This window comes from Gasterosteus aculeatus, chromosome 15 (genome assembly GCF_964276395.1).
Source record: "Gasterosteus aculeatus chromosome 15, fGasAcu3.hap1.1, whole genome shotgun sequence".
In the NCBI taxonomy this organism is placed as follows: domain Eukaryota; kingdom Metazoa; phylum Chordata; class Actinopteri; order Perciformes; family Gasterosteidae; genus Gasterosteus; species Gasterosteus aculeatus.
This window is the reverse complement of record NC_135703.1, coordinates 2,170,608-2,188,635: the sequence shown is the minus strand read 5'-3', so window position 1 is coordinate 2,188,635 and position 18,028 is coordinate 2,170,608. Positions and strand designations below refer to the sequence as shown.

The 18,028-nt window shown below is 50.8% G+C and overlaps 1 protein-coding gene across 2 annotated transcripts in view; it reads left to right on the top strand.

Annotated features, from left to right (window-relative positions):
* Positions 1-18,028, top strand: part of gfra4a (GDNF family receptor alpha 4a) — a 125,555-nt gene that overhangs the window by 94,345 nt on the left and 13,182 nt on the right. For both annotated transcript variants that reach the window (XM_078089327.1, XM_078089326.1), the window contains 2 exons: positions 14,842-15,123; positions 15,805-15,885. In XM_078089327.1, the coding sequence (XP_077945453.1) occupies positions 14,853-15,123; positions 15,805-15,885 (352 nt within the window). In that variant the 5' untranslated portion in view covers positions 14,842-14,852. The remainder of the gene's footprint in view (positions 1-14,841; positions 15,124-15,804; positions 15,886-18,028) is intronic.

Genomic DNA, 18,028 nt, shown 5'->3' with positions numbered 1-18,028 from the left:
ACATCACAATTAGAAGAAAAAGATTCATCGCTCTTCTTTTTTCCCTGAAAAAGACTTCGAGTCATGATGGAATCTGGTCCTCGGCGCGAGAGCTCTGCGCATGACGAAAATAACTGCTCCAGGGACTGTGGGGACTGCGCAGTGGAGGACCAGGACAGGTGGGGGGGGGGGGGGGGGGGGGGGCAGCAGTATGCTGACATCTCCCACTTACAGCCTCGTCATTCTCTCAGGCAGCCGGGGTGGGGGGGACACGGGGAGTGGGGGGTAGAAAAGGTGATGGCAGCTCTGCAATGCTGCTGCCTCAGCCCCAGCGAGCCAGTGTGAGCGTCGGGCTGATTAATGAGCCCCAGGGCCCACGGGGGCCCCTCTCGCTGGGACAATGCAGATCAATACACGCTGAAAAGACGGGGAAAGTTGTTCCCCTCCCCGTCCCCCTCCCCGTCCCCCTCCCCGTCCCCCTCGCCGTCCCCCTCCCCGTCCCCCTCCTCATCCTCCTCCTCGTCCCCCTCCCATCCTCCTCCCCCTCCCCGCCCTCCTCCTCGTCCTCCTCCCCGTCCCCCTCCCCGTCCTCCTCCTCGTCCTCCTCCCCCTCCCCGTCCTCCTCCTCGTCCTCCTCCCCGTCCTCCTCCTCGTCCTCCTCCCCATCCTCCTCCCCGTACCCCTCCCATCCTCCTCCTCCTCCCCGTCCCCCTCCCCATCCTCCTCCCCGTCCCCATCCTCCTCCCCTCCCCACCCTCCCCTCCCCAACGGGCCGCTGTCGGTTCTCTGGAGGCGGCTGATTGAAACGTTCAAACGACGGCTCCGTGTGCCGTCATCTCGGCTCAGACGTCTTCACGTCTAAAAGTTCAAGCAGAGATTGAAAGTCTGTATCTCGGGGGGGGGAGTTGGGGGAGTGCACGCCTCCGAGACGGCGCGTGTGAACTGTCACGCGGCTTCTGTTTAATGAACCTTTTCACTTTCTGCCCCCCCCCCCCCATCCAGTCCCCCCCTCCCTCCCTGTGAAGACAAACCATCGAAGGTCTCGCCGGGCCTTTAATTGCTTTGGCAGGAGCACAAGTCTGTCTACTGCACAGATCTGGGACCAGCCGGGGTCGATAACTTACGGTCGATAATGTTTTGTGTCATGGAGAGAATGAGATGGGGGGGGGGGGGGCATGTCGGTGTTTATGGGCCCATTTTGGAAAAGGGTCTTAAACGGTGGAATAATTGTTGGTATCAAACCGCTGCGCATCCTAAATGGGGACGTTTTATTCCAACTACTTCAGCGACAGGAAGTGGTGCCGGTTGACTTCCTGCTTGTTTCAGTCGCACAAAAAAAACCACCCACACGGGGGTGAAATCGATCACATTGTCTGCATCCGCCCCGCCGAGCGCCCCGTTAGCTGAGCCGTGCTCGTTCAACTTCAGCTGACTCGCTTTAATATTTTTCACTCCCCGGAAAATTCGCGGAATGACTGAAAAATGTTCTGAAGTGCGAGCGCTCCGGGTTTTTTTCCTCTTTCAAATCCTTGTGAAACTCTGGCAGGCTGAGTTTCCGTTGGAGACATCCTGGCTTATATTTGTTCTTTCCTTCAAAGAAAGAGTCCACGGCTCCTTTCTGGCGGCTCGGGCCTCGGCACGCCGTCACTGTGAGCGACTGTCGGGGCCGCCGCCCACAGCAGGCTGATGGAAACTTTCTGCTCGCAGCGATGGAATCCAATTCCACTTTCAAAGTTGCTCTAAATGCCCAAAGTGTCTCTTTGGAGGCCACAACAAAAGACTGAGTTTGTTGCGGTGGGGGAGAAGCGTTGGATCACGGGGGTTGTTATCTTCACTGTCACTGCCGCCATCAGTCGATTCTACCGGGAGGAGAAGTGTCCTCACAACGCCGGCATCCCATCGCATCGGTGAAAGAAACCACCGAGACCCACGAAGCTGACGCACAAACGTAGAACGGCTAAATAATGCAGGCGTCTCAACGAAAATGCACGAGGCGCGGAGATCCTCTGACCGCTGAACTGTGAGTGCAGAGCGTGAAAACAAGCGCTCCTCTCCGGAACAAACTGCACCGGTTACATCCAAAACCAGAGCGCGCTGACAGCGAGTCCCCCGGCGGCGCCGAGCGCCCGGCAGAGACACAGACCTCGCAGAACCCCCCCCCCCCCCCCCTCCACTCCAGCCTCGTCAATATTTCAGCAACCGCTTTCTAATTATACCAACCTCTGCACCCTGACATCACAGCTACACAGGCTACAATTAGAATAATCACCATGGCCAACATTAACTTTAGGCTTTATCCAGGTCAACGGCAGGCAGCATGTTGGGGGGGGGTTGAAAAGCACATTTAAGAGCTTATTTCTGTGAAGTCTTTCGGGAGCGTTTTATCAAACTTCCCTACTAACTCTTCTAAATTGATTACATTAAATCAGTTATTTTGTTTTTCAGATTGCAAAGGTTATCATATCCTCCCAAGGGAAAAACAAATAACGCAAAAAGCGTTAAATGTAAACCCTTTTGTCTCCTTCATTGGGAAAGTTTGCTCCTATTACTGCAGGAATTGTTTCGCGGCCCTTAAAGATAAACTCTCGCTGCTGCTCGTACATTACTTGTAATTAATGAAGAACATTTGTCACAGTGAACGGTCCGAAATGAACGTATTATTCTCCCTTTTTGTGTAACGAAACCGGCTCCTACAAACCCTCACTGTGTGCGTGTTCACAATGATCCGATTCTAACACGGACGTAACCCAGGCGACAAAGTGCAGCGTGACTCTTTTCGTCATGGAGGACTTTTGGTTCCAGGAACTCTGGATGACTGTTATTTAACCCTCCGGCTCTGAGGCCTGACAGGAGACGTGAGCGGGGCGAGCTGACTTCAGGGGGCCTGTCGTGTTCCCCACATGCATCTGTGATTAAGCAGCTTTCTCCTTAAGTTTAACAAACCATCGCAGACAAACGTAGGACGCATAAAGAGCTCGCAGGTTAAAGGGTCGCCTCGATATCTATCGATCCGGAACCCTTTTCCCCTTGTTTCTGTGTCTAAGTGAGTAACGGGTGACGATTCTTTTAATTGGTCGAGTATTGAGGGGGAACGCGGCCGCTGACACAACAGCGTCCGCCAAGAGGCTCCGCTTTTTTATTTAAAGTCTCTGACCAGCGTCATGGAATCGACCCAACGGAGGACGAAACATTTGTCTTTACCTGTCGCTTGATCCAGTCTGTTTGCCCCCCGTCCACTGATTGGATCGCGGCCTCTGAGAGGCTCTCGCTCGATACTGGACCAATTTCAGAAATTGCTGTCCCCATTAGTCAGAGACAAAAAACAGGGGAAACGGGGTCCAGGTTGACAAATATCAAAGGTACCTTCTAATGTCCCAACAGGGCAGAGTTGAATGGAAAACCACAAACCACGCCGGCTCCTCGGTTGTAGGACGCCGTGTGACCGCGGTCCAATGCTCCGGGCCGGCCGGTGATCCCCGCGGGGTCGCTCCGAGCGCCTCACGCGCGCCACAAACGGCCGTTTGAGAGGCTTTTTGTTCGTGATCGTTTCATATCGCCTATTAATCTAATCGTGCAAGTTGCTTTTTCCCTTTGCTGACCTGAAACAACGATTCGTGGCGCTCGAGTATTCCACTTTCTGGCCAAACGGCCCACGTTGAAATGATTAAAACGTGCTAAACCAGTTTTATTTTTTTCACTCTTGATAAAGGCAGAATGTTCTCACAACTCCGAGCTCATGAATTGGCATCTGCATAAATAAACCAAAACCGCGTCCACAATGGAAAAGATCATATTTTATCTGTGTGAGGCGCGCAGAAGGCCGTCTCTGCTGTTCAAACAGGAGGAAATCTGGTTCTGAAAGGCTTCTCACTGCTCGGAGCTTTGGGTCAGGCTCGGCTTTCAGATTATTCATTCTAAATCGTGTTTCTTTTGCTTCAGATCTGCATTACATTAAGTTAAAATCACAACCCACGGCTTTGAATCACTGAATTCACTGAATTCCCACGGAATCAAGACCAAATTGGTTGTTTCACAATTGCCTTTTCCTGCTCAGCTCAACAGTAGCGGGTGAGAGGATTCTTCTTCTCGTCTGCGGTTCAGACCGAGGTCACATGGAACGATTCGCATTCCACCCGAAACGTGTCGACTACAAAGTCGGCATTAAATGCTCAGTCACTTGTAAAGCTGGATGCAAAATAATAGCACAGACTATTAAACTAATACTTTTATTGCACTTCAACGGTGGGCAAACTGCCTAATTTGCAGTTATGATTTTCCTGTGATTTGCCAGATAGCACATCTGGATGTGCAGTAGTAACGGCAGCATTCAAAGCCAATGGAACAGAAGAGAAACTGTGCAGACAAGTGTTGTTAGAAATGTCTCCGCTTATTATTATATAATATTAAAAAAAAGAACATCAACCGTCTTCTTTCCAAGTCTCCGTTCCAGCAGCTAATTAAAAGTACTTGGCCAGAACTTTCGCTGTCGTCTTCTTCTTCCTCCCGCAGTGCATTTTCAATCCGCACGAGGCGGCGGCGGCGGCGCCTACGCGCTCTCTTCGGCTTCCCCTCCTGAGGCGTGGACTCGCTTTCCTCTCCCGCCGGCGAGTAGTTAGCGTGCCACTCAGTCCAGGGGAGCTGTCACCCCCGCCTGACAGAGTTGCATCATTACGGGACGCGTCAGGGACGGCCTCGGCGGACGCCGCTTCAGCGAACGTCGTTAGCGGCGCTTCCAGTCGAGGGCTCGCCGTAGTCTCACAGCTGCCTGCCAGAGTCACGTTTGTTGTGGCCGCACAGTCTCTCTCTCGCCGGCGATGATAAGCGGACAGCCGGAGTCACCAGTAAGAGTCCCCGTTGGCTCGGTGGTTGGAGAGAGACGGCCCCGTCCGCCCAGCGGGTTCTACATTTCAGATGGAAATATATCTGATCAGGATGTGTTACACCAAACAGGAACGTCCGTGATGCTGCGGCAGCAGTTCGTAGCTCACCAAACCTCACCGGACGGGATGAGCTGGGAACTTTAGGTGGATTAGCATCAGGATCCTGTCTCTGTGCTCTGGTGTTGTCGCATATTTGACAGCCTCACAAACCTCGTCTGTTGCTAAAACATCGAGCATGGTCTGATTTTATTGTTTTGTTTCTTGTCTCGTTCTGCACACATTCTTGTCTCGGTTTGTTGTCTTGACAACAACAGTTGCAGAATCATCGACTTCAGGATATTAGTTGTAGTAATTAGGATTGTAGCTATAAATATGTGTGTATACATCATGAAAGCCTGAGGCCAACAGAAGTCTCCTACAGAGGACTTATACATCTATTATATTTATTTCAGGGATTTTTTTCCTGTTATTCCACAATGCCTCCCCAAGGTCATTTCCACCCCGGCATCAAACGGCTGGCGGGTGAAACACTGGTGCGGGCGGAGGGTGGAGGGTGGAGGCTCTCTGCGTGTTGATGAGGGGGGACACGGAGAAGCTTCTCTGTGTGTTCCGGAGCCGCTAGTCCACAGCAAGCTCTTCAAATCGCTTCTGACACAAAGAGAGCCGAGCTAGTCATTTGTGTCTGACTTGATCTGTCTCTGCAGGGCCTGTGTGTGTGTGTGTGTGTGTGTGTGTGTGTGTGTGTGTGTGTGTGTGTCTCCCTTAGTGTGTACGTAGCAGTAGGACCGAGTACTGACTCGGCCCGAGTCGGGTCCGTTCGCTCGTGTCACAGTGTCCCTTCCCCTCATTAAAAAGAAGCCTCTGGCTGCAAACCCACGGACGGCGAGTTAAACTGAGGGAGTGACAAGGGAGCGTATCAACGCCTCGATGCCCTCCGTCACTGGGATGCATCATCTGGAGAAAAGTGACACAAACAGCGGCAGGCGGGAATGGAGGCCGGAAAATGGCAAATTGAATATCAAAGTCACTGCCGCGCGGCGAACATCAAACCCGGCCGAGGCGCAGACTTCTCCCGCCGGATGCCGCCAGCCGATTCAAAGTGATAATTTGCTGGTGCAGAAATGACAGCGATGTGGGGGTTTGACGTGGCGTTAGGTGGTATCACTTCATCCTGAGCGCTGAGATAAGGGGACGGCGGAGCCCAGTGGTGTGTCTCCTGATCCGCCGCCTCACATTATGAAACACCGGCTCACCTCCTCGCTCATCACAGCCACGTGTGTGTGTGTGTGTGTGTGTGTGTGTGTGTGTGTGTGTGACCGCAGAGCGCTGCCAGACGCTAACATCAAAGCCCCGTCTATCTCTATCGTGTGAAGCGACGCTGTTAATTACCGAGCATCCACAATCGGTAATTAATGCCGGGTAGCGTCTCGGGCCGGCGAGGGCATCAGGCGAGGAGAAAGGGGGGGAAAAAAAGAAGCGATAACGTAACTGTGTAATGACGGCTTGAAACCATCTCACTGAACAAAGACTTCCATTTGCCAGTTTCAAGGTTAGTTTTTTACTCATTCCCAACGTCCGCCCCTCCCGCCCTCCTCCCCCCCCCCCCCCCCCCACAGATCTAATTGTCTGCTGACCTGCGCCCGGCGGGCTGAGGCCCGCGTTGGGAGGGCTCTTTGTAAAAGTTATAATTGGGGGTCAGTGATGCGTTCACAGGCCGGGCGCGCAATCAGCGCGTCCTCGCCCGACCCGGAGACCCGCGCGGGCGCAGGCAGACGCACGTTTATCAAAAACAGACAGAGAAGTGACCGCCGGCCGCTCGCACCCCCACCGCTGCGCTTTAATCGGTGGTGCAGGAAGGAAAGGAAGCTCTAAAGAACAATATAATCTCATTAGATGAGCCAAGCGCCGCTATTTAAAAGCAGTCAGTCACTGATGCTCTTAGATGATCAGACACATGGAGTTCTTTTTTTTTTTTTTTGTTGCAATTTCAACTAACAGATGTTTTTAGTTGTTGAGACACAAGGTCAAAGAACAGCAGGATTACCTGCGCTGCCTTTGTCATCAGGCTGGAGGACACTTACCGCCCGCCGCGTTGAGCTCTCAGACCGGCGCCGGTGCCAAGGTTGGAGACGGTTACGTCAGCGTGTACCGTTCGTACAGGAGTGAAATAGATGGCGTTTTGGACACCGATGGATGTAAACTGTCCAACGTGGTTCTGAGCTGGTAAGGAGGGCGTCCCCCTGCTCTGGTTTCAGCACCATGGACAGAGCGCGAGGGCCCCGAGCTCACTGAGGTCACTGAGGTCACTGCCACTAAACGCCTCCGCGAGCCGACAATCGACGCGACGCGTCCGCTCACCTTTGGATTCAGAGTCTAACGGCGGCGTCCCAGTGTGGGGACAAGTACTCGGGTGGGAACGCCCAGCTTAACGCCGCTGCCTCGTGGGGGGGCGGGTGGAGCCTTTCCAGGCGGAAATGCCTCTGACATTTGAAAACAGCTTGAAATAGTGTTGTGGTATAAATCACTAGAACAGCAGACCAACACAAACCTCTCTTACGACAACAATTTGAGCACGTGCACTTCTGTAGATATCGTTCCTCTTTGTTTAAACTGTCTTCTTGGTCTGTGTGTGAAGCACTATCGGAGTGAAGTGCATCTTATCTCATCATCTCAAACTGAAGCGAAAGGTTACGCAGGAATGAGCACTGGTATTACGACGCCTTCACGTTGACACTCCGGTACCCGCCTGTAGCGCTCGCGCTAATCTTTGTCAGCTGGCGGGTCGAGCGCACTGGATAAGTCACATTAAGGCTACGATGAATCAATAAAAATCCATTTGAAGAAGTTCCCTCTTTGTCGCTGAAGTTTTCCAGCTGCAGGCGTTCAGAGAGGCTTTGTTTTCTTCCCTCTCGGGATTAACTCAAACAATAAGATTATTTCCGCCCAAGGACGAATGCGTGTGCACACAAATGTTTGGGTAAGAGCGCGCTTTAAATAGACAAACGGCAGAAGACATTTACAGTTAAACCTTTTGCATTTCAAACGCGTAAACACGGGCAGGTAGAAGCCCGCGGCGGCGTGCTGCGTTTCTCACAGCCACGGACTGAACCAACGGCCCCCTGGGGAGACGGAGGGAAACGGCTCCACCATCTTGGTGTTGATATCCATGCTTTGTGTGCCTGGTGAATGTTATTCTATTTCTTGGATTTGGGTTTCCTAAAATGGCTTCTGAAGTGCTGTCCTCTGTGTAGCTATTTTTGCATTTGTATTTAGACAGATACAGAAATAGACCCAATGAGACCAACGGCGTCTCTTAGAAGGACAGGGACAAAAGAACAAAAATATCCCTGTGGCAATACTGTATGCTAGAAAAAACAACAAAAAACAGTAGAAAATGTACCAAACGTCAGCAGAACCTGCAGAGAGGCTGGAAACAGCCTACAGCACCGAGGTTTATGGTATAAAACTGTATATATGGTATAAATATATAGAATTCTTAACTGGAAAGGCGGATGTTTGGATCGGTGGACAAATTTGTTCTCTCTTTTTGCAGCATCTCTAACTGAAAGAAGCACGACGCTAACTTTCCGCTGAGCATCATTCACTCAAACAAGGAACCGCCGTCAGCTCCCTGTCAACTTCACTCCCAGTGTTGGTTCTTTATCCGACCGCGGCGCTCTGGTTCTTTATCCGACCGCGGCGCTCTGGTTCTTTATCCAACCGCGGCGCTCTGGTTCTTTATCCGACCGCGGCGCTCTGGTTCTTTATCCAAACCGCGGCGCTCTGGTTCTTTATCCAAACCGCGGCGCTCTGGTTCTTTATCCAACCGCGGCGCTCTGGTTCTTTATCCAAACCGCGGCGCTCTGGTTCTTTATCCAAACCGCGGCGCTCTGGTTTTTTATCCAAACCGCGGCGCTCTGGTTCTTTATCCGACCGCGGCGCTCTGGTTCTTTATCCAAACCGCGGCGCTCTGGTTTTTTATCCAAACCGCGGCGCTCTGGTTCTTTATCCGACCGCGGCGCTCTGGCAGAGGGAACACGGTTACGTTCCAACGTCGGAGACATCATAAGCAATCAGCGGTAAAGATATCAAGTGTCAAACCCACTGTGCTCTAACAAGAGCCAGTTTTTAAGGGGTCAGAGAGATAATATCACACACGGCTCTTTATAAAGTCTGTGGATTTAGACGCGGAATCAAATCAAGTTTCAAATCAAGAGAAATCGTCCTCTCGCCAGTGTCCCTCCTCCCTGCACAGCGTTGACTTTGTTTCTCCTTCAAGTCCCTCTCTGTCCCAGTCCCTCTCTGTCCCAGTCCTCTCTAGTCCTCTCTCTGTCCCAGTCCTCTCTAGTCCTCTCTCTGTCCCGGTCCTCTCTAGTCCTCTCTCTGTCCCAGTCCTCTCTAGTCCTCTCTCTGTCCCAGTCCCTCTCTGTCCCAGTCCTCTCTCTGTCCCAGTCCCTCGTGGGTGATGGTTCAACGAGAGCTCTGGAGAACTGGATGTCTTGTTGACGGCCGGTTGTTGGTCAGGATCGGTGTCATCCTGTAGGCCCCGCCTCCCCTCGCTTCCTGGCGTGGGCGGGGCTCAGCGGGCTGTCAGCCACGCCCTCTAATGGGCTCACGCCTCAGGACCAGGAGGATCTCACTTATGTGCCTCTGGATCTAAAATCTACCCAGGATTCTGAATTAATACCAAATACCACGTGATGCGATGAGCTGTGCACTAAATGCTGGACTACACCTGCGTACCGACGGCTGGATGAGCATGCAGATGTTTAACGACTGTGCCTCAAAGAGACGCGTTGGTCTAATTTAGTTTGAGTCTAATTAGTCCATTTTCATGGAAATTCATTTTGGGACCCCACCAGCATCCGTCCTCATATCGAACATTATGTTCTGCACGGCTGAAGGAACACTGTATCGTGCTTTGTGCTCACATGCACATTTGTGTCCTGGATATTTAAAACGCTTCTCTAATCTGCCGGAGGAACCAGACGGCTGTGACATTTCTCCTTTTACCCTTGATGGGACTAAAGGTTCTTCTCCAGCGGCGCACCGACCCGATGGAAGCGAACCTTCAGCAGCCCGAGGAACGCTTCGGGTTCCATGTTTGAACTGTTTCTTATTGCTCCAATGAGGACGTCTCTCACACTTCTGTTCATTATTATGTCTTCATTGTCATAATATCCAATTTAGAATGTTTTGTAAGTAAAATATAAGACTCTTCAGCCTTTTGTCTTATATTTCCTTTCAGAAACTAATTCAGTAATTTAACTGGAGTGTAATCATCTTTTTCCCATCATACCTTTCACCGCACTGCTCATTCTAAAATCAATGTATTATCATACAGCCGTGCCTGCAAAAAGTCGTTGCCTCAAAAGGGTGAAAGGATTTTCTCCTGCAGTCTTTGAAATTATGAAAAAAATCATCAAGCTTTGTGGAGATAAACACGCCCCCTCACACACACACACACACACACACGCTGTCACTCTGGGACGATATCGACTTTGTTCGGGATGAATTGGTCGCCAAGGAATCCAGGAAGTGAGTTAGTATTCTGCGTCACGGCCCGAGTGCTCTCTGGTTCCTCCACCAGATTTCATCATGTTTCGCTCGATCAACGAGGGAGACCAAAAGGACGCAACCGCAGCGCATTCTGAGGACCAATTATTCTCTGCAGATGTTTCGCCGCGAACCAATTTGATGGAAAAGCGTCGACGGTTCCCCGCTGCTCCGTGAGTGCGCGTACGAGTGGTTCTACACGAGCGTGTTTGTTCCTACCGGCGTTCATTGGGAGAACATCACTGCTGGGGGGGCTCATTGTTAGAAGCTGTGAGAATAAAGAGACAACAGAGAAGAGCCAGTGAGTCATCTCGGTTGAGAAGTGATGGAGGAGCACACTGGAGCACGAGCTCGGTCCCCCGGTACAAACCGCCGAGCCGTCAGCGAACAATCCCAGAGCTCGTTGACTCTGAAAGGATTCGCCGCTCGGCCGCTCGGTCCGAACGCGGAGAGAAAGATGCTTTTCGTGCATCGGTGTGCAACAACGTGCATCGGCTGAAAGGGAGGAAACCGCTGCATCACAGCGCGCGAGCGTGTGACTGAGAGGGCTCGACTGAAGAGCTTTTCTTTGCACTTCTCGGGAGCATTCTCTTCAGAGAAGAAATGCATTTAGAGTTTAGAGTTTATTTGTGTAAATCGATGAAACGCTGAACGTCTCAATCGAGTTTACAGGCCGCAGCAAATGACTTCTTTTGATGTGTATTGATCTATTTATCATTTTTTCACTTAAAGTAATAAAATGTTGAAGCTCTCTGCTGAACATCGACTACAAATCAACTCTGACATCCCGTAACACTGACTATGATGGATGTTTGTGTTGCAAAACAGGCTCTGCCTGCAGCAACTAAAGCTTGATTAATGTTATTTATGGTCAATTTGAGGCAAATCAAAGTACTTTGATCGGTTTACTAAAGGGTTTGGTTAAGATCAACTCATTGGAGCAAACGTAGAGACTCGCATCTGAAATGAACCCACAGAAAAATACATCTCGGCACAAAGTGATCAGATTCCTTCCCAACAAAAGGAGAACAGAGCTGAAAGAAAAGTGGTTTCACAGCCACAGAAGTAACGTTAGAACCAATCCTCCCTCTTCAGAAGATGAGAGGAATGTCATATTACGGTGTTCTGTCACCTCATACATGAATGAACCCAATTTAGAGCTGCGGGAACGTTCGCCTCATTTTTCTAATATTGTTTATTTATCCAGTTATCATTTAGCTCCCCTGCTGTGGTGCAGCTCTTACAGTCTCTTATAGCCTCGATGAGGCTCCTCATGCTCCTCATGTTGCCTCCAGCCTTCACATCTCAGTATCTTCATCTGGTTTCCCTTCATTTCACTTCCCACAACTCAGCACCCTTCACTTGCTGCTGATTTGGACGTCTTGTCGCGTTCGTCTCCGATGCTTTTACCCTTTTGAAACCGCCAGGATGAAAATCAGAGGATGTAAAAGTGATTTCACCTTTTTGGAAATCGGCCCTATGAACCACGCCGGGTGAGATGGGGGAGATAGCGAAGGGAAGGGGGGTCGGGGGGGCAAAGGGGGATGAGAAACCGAGAGAGAGCTTGGTGTACTGGTTTATTTACCTCGGGGGACGAGCAGCGAGGCCTCTGGGATGGAACCAACCGGAGCGACATGCGACTGATTTCCCCTAATTGGTTTTGACTCGCTCTCCTTGCGCCGCCGCCGCTCTGTTTCCGGGCCGACGGCCGTCTCTCGCCCATCTGAGGTGCTCCTTCGTTCCTCAGACGGATATCACACCTCTCTCCGCACCGCATTAGTTGCAATTTAATACGATTTTTGTGGCTCCTCTTTCCTTTTCCCTCCTATTTTTCTGCCTTCGGAGCCGAGTGAAGACAAACTGCTCCGCTGCTCCACCTTCCCCCGCCGGACCGCCCGCACGCCTCCGCCCACGTGCCGCGTCCCGCCTCCGCGCGCACCTCCAGCACGCACCTCCCTCACATCTCTGCACTTCTGTTAGCGAGTGAAGCGCCTCGACGCGTTCGTGCCGTCTTAAAGGTTCCGTCGCTCGGCAGAAGAAAACTTTTTCATCCAAAACAAATGACAGGTTTTTTTTCTCCTCCTGCTTTTTAGCTCCCGGTGGGATTCGTTTTGATTTCAAGGCTCTATAGCGGAGTGGAGGACTTGTTGGGGGAGATATTTATTTTGTCACTCGGAGGGCTGTCTGTCAAGACCTCGGTAAAAATGAGCTCTCGGTTTTGAGTGGCGGACGCCTTCTCTCAATAACATCCACCAGCACCCCGGACCTCCTCCCCGGCCTCGCTGTCTGTCAGGGCTTCTATTGACAGCTCGCCTCTAGATTAGTTGACTCCTTGGAAAGGTTGGAAGTCTCCTGCCGGATGCAAGTTCCCCCCCCACCCCAAACCCCCGAACCCCCCCACGAGCACAGCAGGCAGAGCTTAACACGTCGACGCCCATTTGTCTTCCTCTCGTCTTGAGCGTTGCCGTTGGAGACGTCCGATCCACTTCTGCCGGTGGGGAGAGAAAGGAGCGAACCGCTGCCTCTTCATCTGGTTGTTATACGCCGGCGTGACGTGATATTTGATTAAGATTTAATGACGGAAGCGACTCGCTGCACAAACGTCTCAACAAAGCAGTCGGAGACTCGAAGGCTTCTGGGAATCTGTCACTATGGTTTTAGATTGTTTTACAGGAGCTGGTCCAGATAATCAATGAGCCACGTAACAGACAGTAAATTCCAGCGAGGAAACTCCCGCATTTCATACAGATTCTCTGGCCGGTTCCGGCTCTTTATGGAAAACTACTGTATATATTTACACCGACCACCAGGTTGAACCACGGACTGTTGGATCGTTGCATGAATCCAGCCCGACATATTTGGTGTGTGGAGTTCTGTTGGTTTGGACCAAGTCAGCGTGTTCTCCTGCGGGTCAGAGATGTCCCGCACGGCCCCGATCGTAAATATCTCAACATTTCCGAATCGCCATGAAACAAATTCATCCAGCGAACACGCAGCTTTTAAACCGTGAATCCCGAAAAGCATCGAGCCTCTTAGCGAATCCCCCCTTTGAGGTAAAACGGGGGGTTACGAACATAAACCCAACAGGGAACAGGATGTAGTGAGATCTCCGGCGGAAGCAGGGACGCGGGGGCCCACAATGCAGCAGAGAGCAGGGAACGTTCCGGCCGGCAGAGGTTGGGGCCGCCGTCCTGCGTCCTCGCGGGTGACCTTTCCTCCAGCGCCGCCGGCAGGTTGACATTCTCTGCGGTTGAACTCTTTCAACAACCATCGGACGAACCGCCGTTAATATGGCTGCGGATGTCCGCGCCCCCCCCCCCACCCCCCCCCCCCCCCCAGGGACAAAGCGTGGTGACTTTTCAGATCTCTTGACTGTCATCGGCTGCGTTTCCTCGGGCAGAAATGTCGTGGTTCTTAAATCTAAAGTCTGGCGTTTTCCTCCAAGACGTTTCCTTGATTAACTTATGCAGAAAAGATAACGCGGAGATGATCTTAACCAGCTCCCCGAATACGCTGTCAAATGTATGAACTTCAAGTTAGAACAGGCTTTAATATATGATAGTATGTATTATTTTAGTCAGAGGCAAATAGATATGAAGAATGCTTGAGGGATCTTCTCAAATTAAAAGTAAGACTTTTCGTGACATTCCGCTGTGCTTTTTTTTTTTTTTTTTAGGTCTGAGGTCATAAAGGTTCCCTGGCGGTACACTTTTTACAACAACACACTAGAGGAGCCATTCTGCCCTCCGATGGCGTGCGTTCTTTACTCTGATAATAAGCATATTTTAGTACATTTATTCATGAGGATGTTATCCCGAACCAGACGCACGGTTGGATTAAACTACATCATCTTTAAGATTAAGAGCTGTTGAATAGCTGGAAATAAACAAAGTATTTACTGTCCTCAGGGGAATAAAGCCTGCATGTTATCAGTGTCCCATGAAACAAGACAACAGTAGACAAGCTGCTCCCTCTCCGGCTAATGCGGAACAAATGTGAAGAGTTTTGTCTGAAACACCTCAGTGTATTTTCAAACATGTCAGCATGTATTGGCGAAACGCATCATCCCCCCAAAGTTTGAGCAAAATCCAGTCAGTGGTGTCAGATGTATCCTTTGTGACAACTTGATGAACTCATGAATAATACAGCACCCCCTCGGGTTCATGGATGTAATATTAAAATGCTGAAATACCGTAGTGGGACGGCTCGCTGACGAGTGAAAACTGTCACAATAATTAAATTCAATGCTTTTCACATTAATTTATGATGCAGAGGGCCGTAAAAGTGCACATCGATCCTCCAGTTTTCCTTTACTTTAACGGAGGCGTCCGCCGTGTTTAAGGTTAAATCCTCCAGCTGCTCCGATCTCCTCCCCCGCAGCCCGACACTAACCCCCCCCCCCCTCTTTCCCTCCCCCCTCCTGCAGGAGTCCCGCGCATGGCGCTCTCTGCAGGCGGGAGGGACTGCCTGCGCGCCGGAGACACCTGCTCCAGCGACGACACCTGCAGCCCGCGCCTGCGCACCCTCAGGCAGTGCGTGGCCGGGGACGGCAGCGTGAAGCTGGGGCCCGGGGCCAGGAACCAGTGCGAGAACGCCATGACGGCGCTGCTGTCCACCCCTCTGCACGGCTGCCAGTGCAAACGGGGCATGAAGAAGGAGAAGAACTGCCTGAGCATCTACTGGAGCCTGCAGCAGTCGGTGCTGCACGGTGAGAGCGGCGCTGCGTTCCCCGCTAGGCGGGCGGAGGCAGCCGCAGTCTCTTATTGGGATTATCGAGTGCGTGTGCAGCCCATTACACACGAATTAGGCCCCCGCCTCCAGAGAGCTACGCCGAAACAAAAAGAGTGATTATTGTGTCAAAAATTCCTTTTGTTCCGCCCACGCTAATTGTATTTCATCACTTTGCGCTTATTACACGTGTTTTGCTCGAGCTTTCTCGTGTCCCACATTGGACCCCGTCGTCGTTGGTTAATTTGCAAACAGAGGAATTTAGCATATATATTTACAGTCAAAACAACAGATCCGTTTAGCAAGTGTGAAAACACTGTGAATATCCTGCAAAGATAATAAACTCTGAGTTTGAAACAGCATAATAAGCAGTGAACACCATTGATTATATGGGTTGTGTTCATCTGCGGGATGTGAAGCACTACGCGTCTGATCATGTGATCATGTGATCATGTGCTCTGCTACGTGACAGTGAAATGCACAGCGGCGGTAGTTAAAGGACGGGACGTTTTGCAGGCCTCGTAACTTTCGATGCAACCTTCATGATATTTGTTTACTCTGTCGATGTTTCGGGACACTGAAAGGCAAAGCAGAAGGAAAGCGCAGCGTTATCGTGGCTTGTCAGCCCAACAGAAGTCACCTGTCTCCTCTCCGTTGGCAGGCCTCAGCCTGGTGGAGGACTTCCCGTACGAACCGGAGGAGAGGGGCTCCGACTACGTGCGCCTGGCCTCCATTGCTGCAGGTGGGTTTAGAGCGTCTGGAGCAGGGCGGAGGGAGAGCAGAAGGAGACAAGATCCTCGATGGAGGAGCTGTGTGCTGGTGTTTGATGCCTCTGAGCCTGTGGGCGAGCCGCAGGGCAGGAACGAGCCTCGCAGGCACAGATTAATGACCTATTTACTTTAATGCATCCGGAAGCAGCAAAACTCCGAGGTGATGGGGGGGGGGGTGGAGTGTGAAGAACAGAGAGAACCCAGGAAGCGAGAGGGAGGAAACGGGAGGCAGGCAGAGTTCATTTATTTTTCACTGGAGAGGACATAAAGTCAAGTGCACGATTTTTTCTGAAGGCGGCTACAATCCGGATGAGTAACGCACGACGTAAACAAGGACTTGAGTGAAGGCATCCGTGCATATGTCACACGGTGTAATGATAGATCCCGTACGTGCTCCATAAAAGAACAGGACGAGGTCCTCTCAAAGGGACGACGCAGATGCACTTAAATAAAAATGTAAAGCACACGCTGACTTTTTTATTTAAGTGCATCTGCACTCATCATGTAACCTTGCGTTATTAAAGTTGCACATGGTCATTTTGTATGTTAGCGGCTCTGAATGGCGACGGGGGATCAGTGTTAAATACAAATTGTATGACTTCAAACCCGAAGCAATGCAAGCCGACACCAGCAACGTGCACGAGGCTCTTCCTTTACACACGGGGAGAAGAAAGGTACGTTCGGTTTATGTGCAGGCTGAGTGTCCGTCCTGCTCTACTCGCTATGATTGTGGAGATCAGGAGGCACGGAAACCAAACGCGGCTTCGCACTAGAGTCCATTAAGCTTCTTAAATGTCAAATTTTCCCGAAGCACTTTAGGTGCACACGAGCCATTGAAAGAACCGTTCTGTTTTATTACAACATGGAAACTGATTTTCGTAGGATTAATTATGTTTAATGACTACGATATTGTTGCACTCACTAAGGTAATTATCCACAGTCGGGCCAAAACGAAGCGCCGCCAAACCTCCGCAGCACCCGGGGGCTCATTTTACAGACGAGTCAAATATGTTCCTGCAAAGGAGGCGACGCAGTGTCGATATCCGGATTTTATGTTGATCGCACCGACCGGTCGGACGGTTTGATCCAGTGATTGACAGCTCACTCCTCGGCTTTGATTGGTCGCTTTCTTCCGGGCGAGGTGGATTCCAGCCGGCGCCATTAATAATGTTATAAGCAGACGGAGGAACCAGGTTTTATTATTTTCGACCCGTATCTTTAATATGCTGCTGTCATGATTCAGAAGACGGCAAATATGACAAATGTATTTCAATAAAATGTGTCTTAAATATCTTAATTGGTTTAACTGATCGACTAACTGTGGATGTAGCAGCTCGTTTCTTACCCTCCATACGGCCGACATTGTTCTCGTACAGTGACATCTTAATGGGAAGAAACGATTTAAATTCAGCCTGAGATTGTCAAGGTCAAAAGTTCAAACTAAAATATCTCGTGTGTTTCCCTTCTGGGAAGTGAAAACCCGCCTTTTGGCCCAAAGCGGCTGAATTCCAACCAGGATAAAAGTGATTTTCCCTCCTGTGGTGGGACAATCGGCCGCACGTAGACGCTCACAGCGGAGCCACTGTTAAAAACCGCTCTGCTGTCACATGTCACAGCCTCGTGACATCACGGATGACTTCACCCGCTTGTTATCTTTATTCCACGGCAGGCATCCGCTTCCATACACATCCACCGCTAAAAACAAGTCCAGTATTTTTTTGGCACATTGATGCTCGGAATTAGCTTTTTGACATCTGTTCAAGCTAATGATATTAATTATGCACCAGCAGCAGACGCTTGCAGGAATAAATGTTGTGCATAATTGAGTGAGATCACAGATTATGTGCTCACCTGTACGCGTGAGGCGATGTGGATTCGTTTAAGCCAAACCGAAATACCAACATACCAACATACCAACATACCTACACCTCACACACACCAGCTGCTTGTTAGAATCACAGCGCCATCCGACCTGCACTGTGCTCCGCCGCCTCGTAAACTCCCCTCCAGCGACTCGGCGCGAGGTCAAAGTTGACGTCCGTGCCGCGTGCGGCGACAAGCGGGCCGGCAAATCAACAACAACAACAACAACAACAACTACAACGACGACGACGA